The 13048-nt window shown below is 36.9% G+C and overlaps 1 protein-coding gene across 2 annotated transcripts in view; it reads right to left on the bottom strand.

Moving 5' to 3' along the window:
- Window positions 1-670: 670 nt before the first annotated feature.
- ctdspla (CTD (carboxy-terminal domain, RNA polymerase II, polypeptide A) small phosphatase-like a) overlaps window positions 671-13048 on the bottom strand; it is a 38594-nt gene continuing 26216 nt past the window's right edge. For both annotated transcript variants that reach the window (XM_059327154.1, XM_059327153.1), the window contains 5 exons: window positions 12335-12436; window positions 4942-4998; window positions 3264-3356; window positions 2983-3168; window positions 671-1874 (listed from right to left, as the gene is read on the bottom strand). In XM_059327154.1, coding sequence (XP_059183137.1) covers window positions 1749-1874; window positions 2983-3168; window positions 3264-3356; window positions 4942-4998; window positions 12335-12436 — 564 coding nt within the window. In that variant the 3' untranslated portion in view covers window positions 671-1748. The remainder of the gene's footprint in view (window positions 1875-2982; window positions 3169-3263; window positions 3357-4941; window positions 4999-12334; window positions 12437-13048) is intronic.

Consider the following 13048-nt stretch of genomic DNA (forward strand, 5'->3'; position numbering starts at 1 on the left):
GTTGCACATTAACCAGTTTATATCCATATTATTAATACACCTGCAGATCATTTAACCTTGCAGACAAAAGGAGCTTAAAGCTTTGTCGAAGAAGTGAGTCAGTCAATGTTCAAATCATGAGTAAAATTACCTAAAATACAAAGCTTATAATAAAGAACATTATCCTGTCATTTTAGGGTGTTATTTAGCCATAATGCAGCATTTGTTGAATTCATTTTCTATTATTATCTGAACACTTGGTGTTCTTATTCTAATCTTTTCTGTCTACTGTTTGGTGCCGAGCAGGTGGCGTGCTGTTGGTTTATTAAGTGTTTTCACTTAAAATATCTGGTAAACAAAGTCAGGACTCTTTTTATGGCAGACATTTTGACTTACTGTTTGTACCAAAGCAGGAAAAGCAGAGGTGTGAATTAAAAACATTAACAATGGCTCCATTTAAGTAATGCCCAGCCTGGAACTTGCTCACCAAATAGAATACAGCCATCGTTAATACGTCTTTGTTTTCCCTGCTTTAACATGAATGCCGTAAAAAACTGTCTATTCTCTGAAAGTCTGTCACTCCGAATGACTCTTTTCCCTTTACATATAGCCATTTGAGTCCATGTTAATATGAAAATATGAAATATAGCAGCTTTAAGATCTGATAAAGTCACAAGAACGTGGTACAAACTGACAGTGTGCAAACTTGCAACTTTAATAATGTTGTACAGTCCCATTTCAACAGCAGTCTTTACAATGCACCCAACCCCCTTTTCCCCAATAAATAGAATTTCATTTAATCTAAGCTAATTATTATATTTTCCTCAAAACATTTATTGGTGGACGGTGATGTCATCACAAAGGTTTCTTCTTCTTTTTTTTTCAATAATAAAGTGGGGTTTCAATGTTTTTAAGGATTATCAATTTACAGTCAAGGATCAAATGACGTCATTCAGTCACAAATCACATTGAATTGTAGAAATCTTTGGTAAATTTAACAATTCAATGTTACTCAAACTCAAAAGCAAAGAATCACCCAGGTCTAACAGGCTAGTCTGATACATTTCTAGAAAGTATTATTTTCAGTTTTTTGTCTTTTTTTTTCAGATTAAATGACAATTACCAAAGATTCATTTCCAGCTTAGATTTTAAGATTCAGTTAATACGCATTTGGAGATTTGAGTAAATATGCAGCATAAAAATGTGCACCCCATAACCCGACACAACAAAATCAGCACAGTAATGAAGGCACTTCATTCTGTAAGAGAAGATAAATCACAGTTGTTTGAATGAAAGGTCAGACGAGATACAACAGCCTGCATAGCACAGCTCAACACAAAAAAACAAAAAGGTCACCCATTCTCGAAAAAAGAAAAAAGAAAACATTGTTCTGTCTATTGGATTATTTTTGGTAACTAAAATATTACTTGATAGAATAGTAAAACCTCCGCTCTCTGATAGAAAAATTACTTTATGTATGTCTTGCTTAGAAACATATAATATGTACATACAGTGATATAATCTTTTGTCAGTAGGAGTCCTGTACAAAGAATCCAGAGATGGTAAGAATCCCTACAGTTGTCGTCTCTAGATTTCATTATGACCGGAGCGATCGCCTGAAGTCCTCAGACAGTCCGGGAGCCGTGTTGGGACTCCCGGAGCCGGTTGCAGGACGGGAGCCGGGCTGCGGGGGCAGTGGCGGCGAGGTGAGGCCTCTACCTGTGCAGCGGGGGGCCGAGGCGGGGAGGGCCAGCTGGAGCCGCCGTCTGCTACCTGTTCCTCAGGCTCTGTAACAGACTGTAAACGTCCTCCTCCTTACTGAGGCCCTCGAACAGAGGAATCAGGTCCAGCAGCTCTGTGTCCGTCATGTCGTCAAACCAGGACTGCACCGGTACCTGTGGGGCGAGGAGAAGAAGAAACAGAAGAGAGAGATTTTTATATATTTGAAGGAAGAAAACTGAGCTGACAGTCGATGTTAAGTTGCCGCATTATAGGTGAAGAGAGGGTGCGAGTTGTGTGTAAATAATTAATGAGGGAAGTGCATCAAAGGCTTGAAGAGTGGCAGCAGCTCCACAGAGAAACTTCTCCACAGAGGAGAGAAATCTCATAAAACTGGGAACACTGCCTCTGGCTCAACCATGTTTCTAAAACAACAGTGCGATTAAAACTGACAACGTCTCCCAGATATAATCATTTACCATCATAAGTTACTTTATAACTAACTTATTTCTGTTGCACCAGTGTGCTTTTAACCCAGTTTAGTCAGGATTTGGAGACATCGCAGCTCACATTTAAATACACAGATTCACTTTAAAAATCCCTTAGAAATGTTCAATATTTACTGCTCATGTAAACAGGACATGATATGAACTATAAAAATAACAAACTCCAACCTTTAAGCTATGGAATAAACCCTTATACATCAACATTCACTTTACTACTAGAAATGTTATTTTATATGGCACCAAGCATTTTTAACCTATATATGGGCACCACTAATATTAGGTTTTTATCACTAATGTATATGACCTATTTTAAATTTTTTATTGTATATTTTTATTATATAAAAATAATATAAAAAAAAAATAATATATAAAAAATGTATTATATAAAAATAATAAAAAAAAATATATATAAAAATAAAAATATATATTTTTATTATATAAAAATATATATTTTTGTTGTATTATATTATTTTTATAATTTTTTAGTCTCCAATTTTAGTCACATTTAAATAATTGTTATGTACATGTAAGTGTGAAATTTATTATGTTTGATAACTAAACAGTAACACTATACATATACAGTATACTATAAAACCTGTAAAACTGTAAAATTATCTAAACAATAAAAAATGGCTTCTATGATAGATGTAGCATGTTGGGGTATTGTGTCTGTCTCACTGTATCTGTGATATATTGCACGTTATATGACTTTATATAACAATAAAAAGTTTCTCGGCAAAACTACTTCTGTCTTATGAAAAGAGGAGGATGGACTTACTGCATTCTCAGGGTGGAAGATGTAGGAGGCAGGTGAGTTGTCTATGATGATAACTTTACTGAGCTCTCGGCCCAGCCGGCTGAGGTCTTTGACATAGTTTCCTCTGTGGAAAACACAGGATTCCCTGAAGAGCCGGGCGCGAAACACCCCCCACTGGTCCAGCAGGTCTGCCACAGGGTCAGCGTACTGAACCAACCAAACAAAAAAATCTGGTTATTAAAATCTGTGTAAATCGGCATCACTGTCACTGATATTTTAAGTATTAAACTGTGTGAACGAACCTTGGCTAAGCTCGCCGTGAAGAGGACGCATTCAAATAGCTCCCCCATCTTCTGGAGGAACTCGTCCACATGGGGCCTCTTCAGCACGTACACCTGAAACAAAGACACAAAAATAAAGTCCGGTACTGATGACTGGCATTCACTGTCTCCTCACCAACTGTTGAAATGATTGTCACTCATGAAACGACTGGTGTAAAGCTTTATTATATCCAGGTTATTAACAGGGGGAAGAGGTTGCAAAGACTTCTGAAATAGTTGGTTATAATACTTTCTGAAAAGGTATAATATGCAGGATTTTCAAAAAAAAATAAAAATACTGCATGTATAAACTTAATAAAAGTAATACCTCTCAAGCATCTGTTACGACCCACTAGAAGTGTGTGGCGGTGTCCGTATCTGCCTATATTTTTGCTCTTATTTTTCTTTTGCTGTGTTTGGGACACTTCTGTTACCCTCATCTATCAAAATAGCAGACACAGCAGCACAAAACGCAATATTGCAGGGTGAAACACCAAGTGGACTAATCTCGTCCCAGAACTGGTGAAAGTTTGAATAATATGTTTACAAACAGTAAACTACAGTTAATTTCCTGCACAGTGTGCCTTTAAACTAATTCCATTCTAAGTTTTTACCTTTGACCCTTATGAAGTCAGAAATGTTCGTACAGTTTTACTTGAGTAAAACCTAGACGTGAGTTAAATAAATATTTGTTATTGTCAATTTTACTAATTATTAGTTATTAGACTGTTTTCTGTTTTATCAAAAACCTCCCAGATTTCACTGGTTAGTTTGATTATTGTTCTGTAATGAGCGTCATATTTGATACCTGTAGGATTCTGTAGGAATAAAATGCACTGTGTGACAGGTTTTTATTTCTAGGTGAACATCTACATAAATCTTGAAAGCAGTTACTTAAATCAAATGTCTTAAAACTGAGATTTCCCTGTTTATCCTTCAAAAGAAAATGTATGATGCATCCATATTTGAAGCCAATAAGAGTCTTTGAAAGTAACATACATATTATAACATTTTCATACAACATCCAGATCTGCACAATGACACACAACGTTTACTTTGTGATCATTTTAGCAATTTCTTCTCGTCTTTGTCCTCTTCAGCAGGTCTCCGGGGATTATCAGCTGCCTCCAAGTGCAAGTAATCAAGCATAGGCCAAGACAGATACAGAAAGCCTATCCTGGATTACTTGAACCAGGTCACAGCTACAGTCTAGCTGCTGCTTCTGCTTCAAACATGAAAACATGACGCAGATAATAAACTTTTACACACAAGTCTAGTAACAATGCAGGTGTAAAGTGAGCCTTTGTTTCTCCCTTTTCTCTCTCAAACAAACATTTTTAATCAGTGAAGCATCTCTTCTGCTGCTTACTCACAGAGTCCTCAGCATGCTTTGTGACATTTGTTTACCAGGTGACAAAGTCATGTCACAGCTCATCTATCTTCAGAGCGAGCAAAGGCAGAGAGAATAAAGCAGAATAAAGTCAGGGAGGAGTGTACAAGCTGTCCCACTTTTGACGTAGCTGTGAGATAATAGAGAATAATAAATAATACTAAAGGGAAGAAAATGGAGCCACGGCCTCCAAGGGAGACCTTATAAATTAATAGATATTATTTTATTAAAACCCACTTCTGGAAAGCCTCCATATCAGTGCAACAGTACCTGATGAACAGTCCCATCAATCTCCACTGGAACGATGAAGTCTGCATTGCTGATGGGCTGCAGGGAGACAGGAAACAGATTCAAAACCTGTGTGGTGCCTTTTTTTACTCCAAACAATACAATCTGACAAGGAAACAGTGAAACCACATGCCCACATTTTTGGTTAAAGAAAAATAGAAAAGGTAAAATACTCCTGTAAGGGGCTCCGGGCAAACTAGGGAGGCTTTAAGCACACTGTGGTTCCCTCTGCTCCGGCACTCTGTATCTCAGTGTTAAATAAAAACCAGAAGTAAGACTCAGGGGAGAAACCTGGGAGCTGAACAAGATGACAGACGTGAATGTGGACAGGAGTGCCGACTTGAGTCATCTTTAAAAGCAAGAAAGGGGAGAGAAGAGGTGCAGGAGTTGGAGGAAGATAGATGCCGGAGGAGTGTGGGTGGAAGACAAGTGGAGGGCGTAAAGACGAGGATGAAAGGATTAGGTGGGAGGCACGGCGGTGTCATTTCAAAACAAGGAGAGAGAAAAAATTGGTGACATAGATGCAGAGAGAAAATGTTTCTCTGAGTTTTAAGAAGCACTAAAAAAAGCTTTCCTGACTGTCTTGTGTTTAGATTTGTTGTACACACAAAACATAAATAGAGGATTATTTAGAAGCATCGTTTTATAAGCTGAACTGACCGCAATTCAACCAGTTATATTTAAAGATTACTGCCCAAACAGTACTCTTTGGTAAAGTACTGCTTAAGATGATGTGACCATCTATTTTAAATTACAATTTTGCTTTACAAAGTCAGCTACATAAGTAGTGAAACATTTTAGGATCTCCAAAAGATAAATCTCAATCTAGCTAGGCTATTTAGCTTTTAGCATGACTCGTTTATACGGAGTTACCTTTTTTTTCCACGACCATTACATTAAACTGCTGCATTTATGTGTAACAAGCTATAATTACTAAATTGCTGGAGCATGTGGATTAGATTTTCAATGACGTTTTAACAGAAAAAAGTCTGGAAAATAGATTTAGCTAAATCTAGCTAATCTACCAAAGCTAGCTGTTAGCCTTAATTACAGTGAAAACTTGTGATTCCCCCCCTAAATAGTTTACCTAGTGAAAAGAGTTAATATTCCTTTCTTTTCAGGCACAATTTTTAAATTTAATTTTTTTCCCCCATCTGTAATTTTTTGTCGTAATGTGCATTTTGGCCACAAGAGAGTGCAGTTTTTTAAGATGACATATTTCCATGGCATAATTTTAAAAATGTAAAACATTTGAAAAATCTTCGGCCTTAACCAAGTTTTGACAAAATATATAGCCTAGTAACTGGGTTTTGCCAACACTTTACTTTAAGTCACCCTATCTAGCATTCATATGCAGGATATAAACATGTAATAAATGCTTTATAAAACACTATAGTGTAGCTGTAAGAGGATATAACTCCTAGGTGACTGTGTGCATCCATAAGTGGAGGCTGCAGTATAAACAAATTAATATATGACAATAAAATTAAAGACAGTTGTAATAATATACAATCCGTCTTCACAGAGGAAGCTATAATTGTTGACAATTACTGCACATAAATTACCATTTTAAAATGTCCTTGTGGCTGTTTACAACTGCATTAATGTGTTACAAAACCTTGATGAAATGTCTGCAAACTGCTTTTTAATGCAAAATATGGGGAATTAATAATTTAAAGGATTTTTAGGGTGGACATTTCTTTAGCCGTGCTTGAATATAAATGCAAACAATGCTCCTTGTGCTACAGTTAGCAGGTAGAGCTCACTGGCACCCAGCAGAGGGGGTGTTTGCTGTAGGAATACTGAACACAGCACTTTGACCTTCCACATGTCACCTGTTTAATCTGTCTAATATGACCATTATTTTGGTCACAATGGAACAATAGGCCTTCTGTACTGGAGATGTTTAGTGATGCAAGAGTGACTCAATGCACAATCAAAGATCTCAGACAGATGACAGACAGATGTGTGTTGTAATATATTCAGCTCCGGGTTAATGTTTACACCACAGAATGTAAAGACTGCAGCTTCTATTGTCTAAAAACAGAACCAGTAATGAGCCCAACCAGTGACAGGCGCCGGTCCAACTTTCACAAAGAGAGAAGAGAAAGAGGAGAGAGAGAGAGAGACAGATGGAGGAAGAGATGCAGAGACAGACTTGGCCTCTGCCTATTACTCTTCTGCTGAATCACTCCATCATCTGAAGACTGAACACACAGCAGCTGCTCATCGCGCAGCTCTGTAATGGGCCTGGATCTGAGACGGCAAGAGATATGGGAGATGGAGGAGGATGTATGTGTGAGAGAGATGGAGGCAGAGGGATGAAGTAAACGGAGAAATAAAGAGTATGTGTTTTATGGATCTCTGCTGAACCCCAGTTGACCTCAACAGACTTGACAGAGAAAACTTCTGCTGGGTTGTTTCGGCTGATGATCACAGTCTGGCTGTGGTCCACCGTTTCCTTTACATGCATCCATATCACACACTTAATCATGTGCTATTACTGTTCAAACCTGCCTCTGAAAAACACTTCCATGTCTCATAGAGTATATCTGAATGAGGAGCTCATTCTCACTTCTTTTAAAACAAATTTGATCATTTTAAGTTTTATGGCTGATCCTTTATTTTGTTTTGGACACTATGCATGTTATATTTTTACCATGTGGCCACAAGTATTTGGATATCTGTAAAAGTGATGATCTAGACCAAGGGTCGGCAACTTTTACTTACAAAAGAGCCATTGTTGGCCAAAAAATTAGGAAAAATGTCGGAATGGAGCCACAAAACTTATTTGAGCCTTAAAGTGAAGATAAAACAACCTTAATTGAAGTCTACATTAACCAACCAACATTACTAACAGGTCATAATGAGCAGTTATTAATGATTTTGTCAGAATGTAGCGAGGGCCCAAGTTCATATGAGAGGCTGGACAGCAAAGAAATATCTCAGGAAATTTGGAATCGAAAGCTAGCCTAGCTAGGGAAACTCAAAACCAGACTTGAATTTGGCAGGATTTAAGAGTTTAAGGTCGTAGATTTTCGTAACCTATGATGCACATTTTAGTTGACTGAAATGTTAAAAACAAATGTTTTATTGTCATTTATAAACCACACAGTTTTACAACTGAAGAATACAAATTGATATGGGCCAACACCAATTTCAACCAATGCATTTAAATTAAAATTTAAAGAAATAACTGTTTTTATTTATTAAAAATTATTTATTTATTTTGTGTAATTGTTCGGTCACAGCCAAAGACAGCAGGTGGCTCTGGAGCCACAGGTTGCCTACCCCTAATCTAGACGATTCCCATTTAAATAAATGTCTGTTAAGTCACTATATATCGCCAAATGAAGTAATGCAATAGTGATTGACTCACTGATGAAAGCCCTTCTGTGGCAACACCCCCCCCCCCCCCCCCAAAAAAAAAAAAAAAAAAAAATCACAAGTGGCAATAGCAGAGGGGTCCGGTGGAGCTAATGCAATAAACTCTCTCTTCAACTCACTTGTCTTTGAAAAGCCATACTGTTTTTTCAGTTACTACTAATGACAAAACTGCTAAAACAAGTTCAAATCACATCTGCAATTACAGGTTATTGTCATAGGTGTCGCCAAAGAAAATGAAATAGAGATAATTGATATTGCAACCTTAAAGAGAGCAAGGAGAAAGGTTATTTTAAGAGCCTTTGAAGGGCTGACTATTTTTTTTTTTTATCATGGATGAATATGCAGATTATTTTCTTAATTGATCAATTCATTTTAGCATCTACAAAATACCAGTAAATAGCAATAAATGCATCACAACTTCTCAGAGGCCAAGTTTGCATCTTTTATTTTGTTCAACCATTATTTCAAGAATAAAATAAGATATTTACTGTTTTTACCATCATAAATAAACAATAAGAACATTTCAGAGGCTGGAAGCAGTTTATTTAGCATTTTTACTGAACAGCTTCATTTCAGATTCATTTTTCAACTAATTGTCTCAGGGCTTTATTAAGTTGGCCATAATCAGCCATAGAGGTTAAGCGGGCCTTAAATTGTGCATGTACCTTGGCAAATTGGTTTTGTTTGAGGTAAATTTCTTAACCCATCGGCTTTAGGTCTGACGATGAATAATGGATATCCAAGCCAATATTTCTGTGCACTGGTCATTGTTTTCAGTCTGATTAGCAACTTGATTTTTACTTTTACCTCTATTTCAGTCTTTCCTATCTTTTTTCCTGTTAGGCATTTTGTCACATTGGATTTGAGAAGCGTTATATAAATAAGCTTAACTATTATTATCATATACATTATATCCTGTCAGCCATTTTTACACACCAACACATACTGGATCTAATCCTGGAGCAGCATCAGGAATTATCTTTTCATCCATAAGATGCAGGATAAAGCATACAGTATGTGATGTGTTATGTAACGTTTCTTTTTTCGTCTCTGTCCATCTGCGCGCTATGTGAGCTGTCTCCTGTCAGCTCTGGTTGTTTTCCTGCACAAATTAACTAATTCCAACGGTGACTTGTACATTTTAGAATTAAACTGCTTAATGTGTTGATTCAAAATCACTTCAAGGAAAAAAAATGATTAACAGGAAATCCTGCAGGCTTCTGAACGGAACTGAAAACACTGTGTGTGTGTGTGTGTGTGTGTGTGTGTGTGCGTCGCTTTCTCTTTTCCTCTCTTCCTCTCCCAACTGATTTTCATTTATTGCATTGCTTGAATCCATTTCAAACGGCACGCTGATGTCTGAGCTAAATGCATGTTGACGGACTGAGTATACGGTGTGCAACTGAGTTCCATCAAAAGGAGGGAAAAAAGGAGTTCCTGAGAGAGTTTCTGACTTGTTTTGTCAGGGGAGGAAAATAAAACCCTTCAGACTATCAGAACAGATCCAGGACTTCTGCGAAATTCATCCTGCAGTCATTCGAGGCAACAGTACACTGTATTGGACACACCCTTGTGTGTGGGTGAGCATGTACGTGTGTGTGGCCCTGTACTGCTGGCTTGTGACTGTAATGGGTGGGTCCGGTTCTCTCTGTGTACATTTTTCTCTCCCTTTCTTTCCACAGTAAATTAACTCCCAGTCATATGAAAATGCACTTAAAGTGTTTTCTCTGCAGTTCTTTTAATGAACAAATATTTTCCTTTTACTACCGAATAAAACTAGAGCAAACAGGGCTCTTCAGCTTCACCTTATGGTATTTTGTTGCACGCCTCTCTGGCTTTATTTCTCATGCTGAGGACAAAAGGCACACAGGCACGGATAAAGTACACACAGACATAATAAGATCAGCTGGGGACGAAGCAGAGCTGTTGTGAAGTGGGTCACTAGGTGTGCCAGGTGTGTCAGTAGAGGGAACTTTTGATGGTGATGCACGGGAGTCCATGAGACTTGAATTCTCCTCGAGTGGCTGAAAATAACTATCCATCATGGTCCTTCAGTCAGTTCATTTATAGATATTTAACCAAAATGATGGACCCAATAATGTTTTACAGCCTGAAGGGACAACCAAAGGCTTATGGAACATTGAGGGAAGACTAAAGCACATTAAAGTAAAAATATAGTTCTGTTATTGAACATTATGGCTTCGATTTACAATTGTGACCTTCAGTTTCCTTCTACAGGACTGTACACTGTTAAATTAAGTGGTGTCATTACATGGTGTATTGCATTGCCAAATTTGAGCGATTCTAGCAGGGTAGATTTTTGGATGTCTAAGACTAATTAAAGACATTATATCATGCATGTTTACATTGTTATTGTGAGCATGTTAGTGTGCTGACAATAGTTATTATAAAGTTCAAGCAGCAAGTGAAGCCAATGCAAAAGATTCTTAAACCTGCATTCCTTCTGATGGCCAGCAGGGGGCGACTCCGCTAGTTTTAAAATAAGTCAATTTTTATACAAATCTATAGGAGAATGACCCTACTTCTCACTTGATTTATTACCTCAGTAAACATTTTCCCTAATGAGTTCATGTTATAAATTGCTAGATTCAAGTCTTCTTCAATACAGCATGATGGATAGAAAAAAACCCCAGAAAAATGTACTGGAGTGAAAGAAACAATATCTCATTCAAACATACAGAAGAGTACTTTTTATATCAGTAAGCACATTTTAGTGCTGTTGGATTTGTGTTAATTTTATAAATTTTTTCCCCAGAGATACGCTTTATGTTAATGTTTCCCAGTTATAGTAAAAATCATAATATATATAAAGCATTTTTGCTCATGATTGTATTGAATGTACTGAATATAAATGTAATTTTTAAAAGGCAGGTTTGCTTCAAACTGATTAAAAACACACAAAAAATAGATTTTCACCGATTGTCTAATTGTATAGAAGACTATGAGATTCATTCATTACCTCAGGAAACATTTTTCTTATAAGATTATGGTCACAATCGATAGTTTCAAGTGTTCTTTAATACAACATGATGTTCATGATGTTTGTGATTGCTGCTACAGTGACTTATCAAAATGGATAGAGTAAAAGCTATGCATATCCATGGCACATTGTACATTTAAGTTGCTGTAAAAAAAATGTTTTGGTGTTGTAGGTGTGTTTTCAGTTCATGAAAATCAATTAATTATATATCTACATCTCTATATATCTATATCTGTATGTATCGGAATCAGAGTTGGGTTGATTACATTCTTCTTTATTGGTTAAGAGAATTTTCAGACTAATTAATTTAATAAAACCATTTAACTCTTGAGAAGTATCATCTTTTAGGTAACTTATCGTGTTGAAGAAAAACTTAAGCATAAATATAGCAAGACGGAAATGTTAAAATACTGTATTTCCTTGGATCCAAAACTGTCTGGTGATGTAACATAGCAGGAAAAAAAAATCTTGATAACAAAGATTTGAAAGTGTCTGACAAACAAAAACAATGAATTTCCTGATTATGTAGGTGGATGACTACTCCGGAAGCAGTTGGTGGTGAAGGTTTTAAGTCTGTTAGCTCGTAAAAAGCCGACATTCTGCAGATACTCTATGTGTATTTCACCACACAGTCATGCTGATGGATTTCATGAGGCACAGCCACCAAGGATGTATTGGCTGCCATGCCAACACCTTGTTATAGCAACAATTAGACCTCCCTTTTGCCTTCTCCTGTGCTAACAGCTGTATAAAAGCCCTAATACCCTAACACAGACTTTCCTCTGATTATGTGTGCTTGCTCAGTGGCACCTCATGCTAATTGTCAGCATGCCATCATGCCCATATTCACAGCAGAGAATGGCATCTCCAGGATTTATTTCTGTATAATCTTATTATCCCTCTCAGGCTGTGGAATAACAGCATGGCACAACTGAAACGATAAGTGTCTGTATGCTTAAATGTGTGTGTGCTTATGTGGTAAAATACCTTGAAGGAGCTGTGCACGAGGGTTTCGTCCAAGTCGATCACCACACAGTTCTTGCCGTAGTCAGCTATACTGACCTCTGGCAGGAGGGACTTGGCTGGAGGCTGCAGAGACAATAAACACCCTTTACAATACCATGTATATACAGAGGTTGATCACAGGGAGCAGGGTACACTCACACACATACACACTCATACTGAGGGTGTGATGATGGCTCAGTAGGAGAGTTGGAGATGATCACTTTGCTGCTTTGGGTGACACTAGAGAAACATTTAACAGTCTCAATGACCTGCAGGGAGGTGTGACTTTGCTTCTTGATACTTCTCCAGGATGTTTGTCATTGTAATACTGCAAAATAGTTTAATGGAAGACTTTTCTAGTCTTTATAGCTGACTTATTTATCAAAATGTGCACCATTTATCTTCAACAATTTTGATTTGCCAATCCATTAATCAGTAAGTAGTTATTTATTAAATCCTTAAAATTTTCCACATTTCAGTTTTTTAATTCTCAGGATTTGCTGTTTGCTTTACTCATCCTACTAAAAGTTAATAAAATTCATATTCTGTCTTCCATTGTTGCACATTACAGACAAAAAAGTTTCATGCATTTAAAATCAATTTGATATGTAATATTAGTAGTTAGTTTTAGTTACAATGTTCTTGTCGATATAATTAACTAAATAAACATTATATGATCGTGTTGTTGCAACATGA

The sequence above is a fragment of the Centropristis striata genome, chromosome 23, assembly GCF_030273125.1.
Source record: "Centropristis striata isolate RG_2023a ecotype Rhode Island chromosome 23, C.striata_1.0, whole genome shotgun sequence".
In the NCBI taxonomy this organism is placed as follows: domain Eukaryota; kingdom Metazoa; phylum Chordata; class Actinopteri; order Perciformes; family Serranidae; genus Centropristis; species Centropristis striata.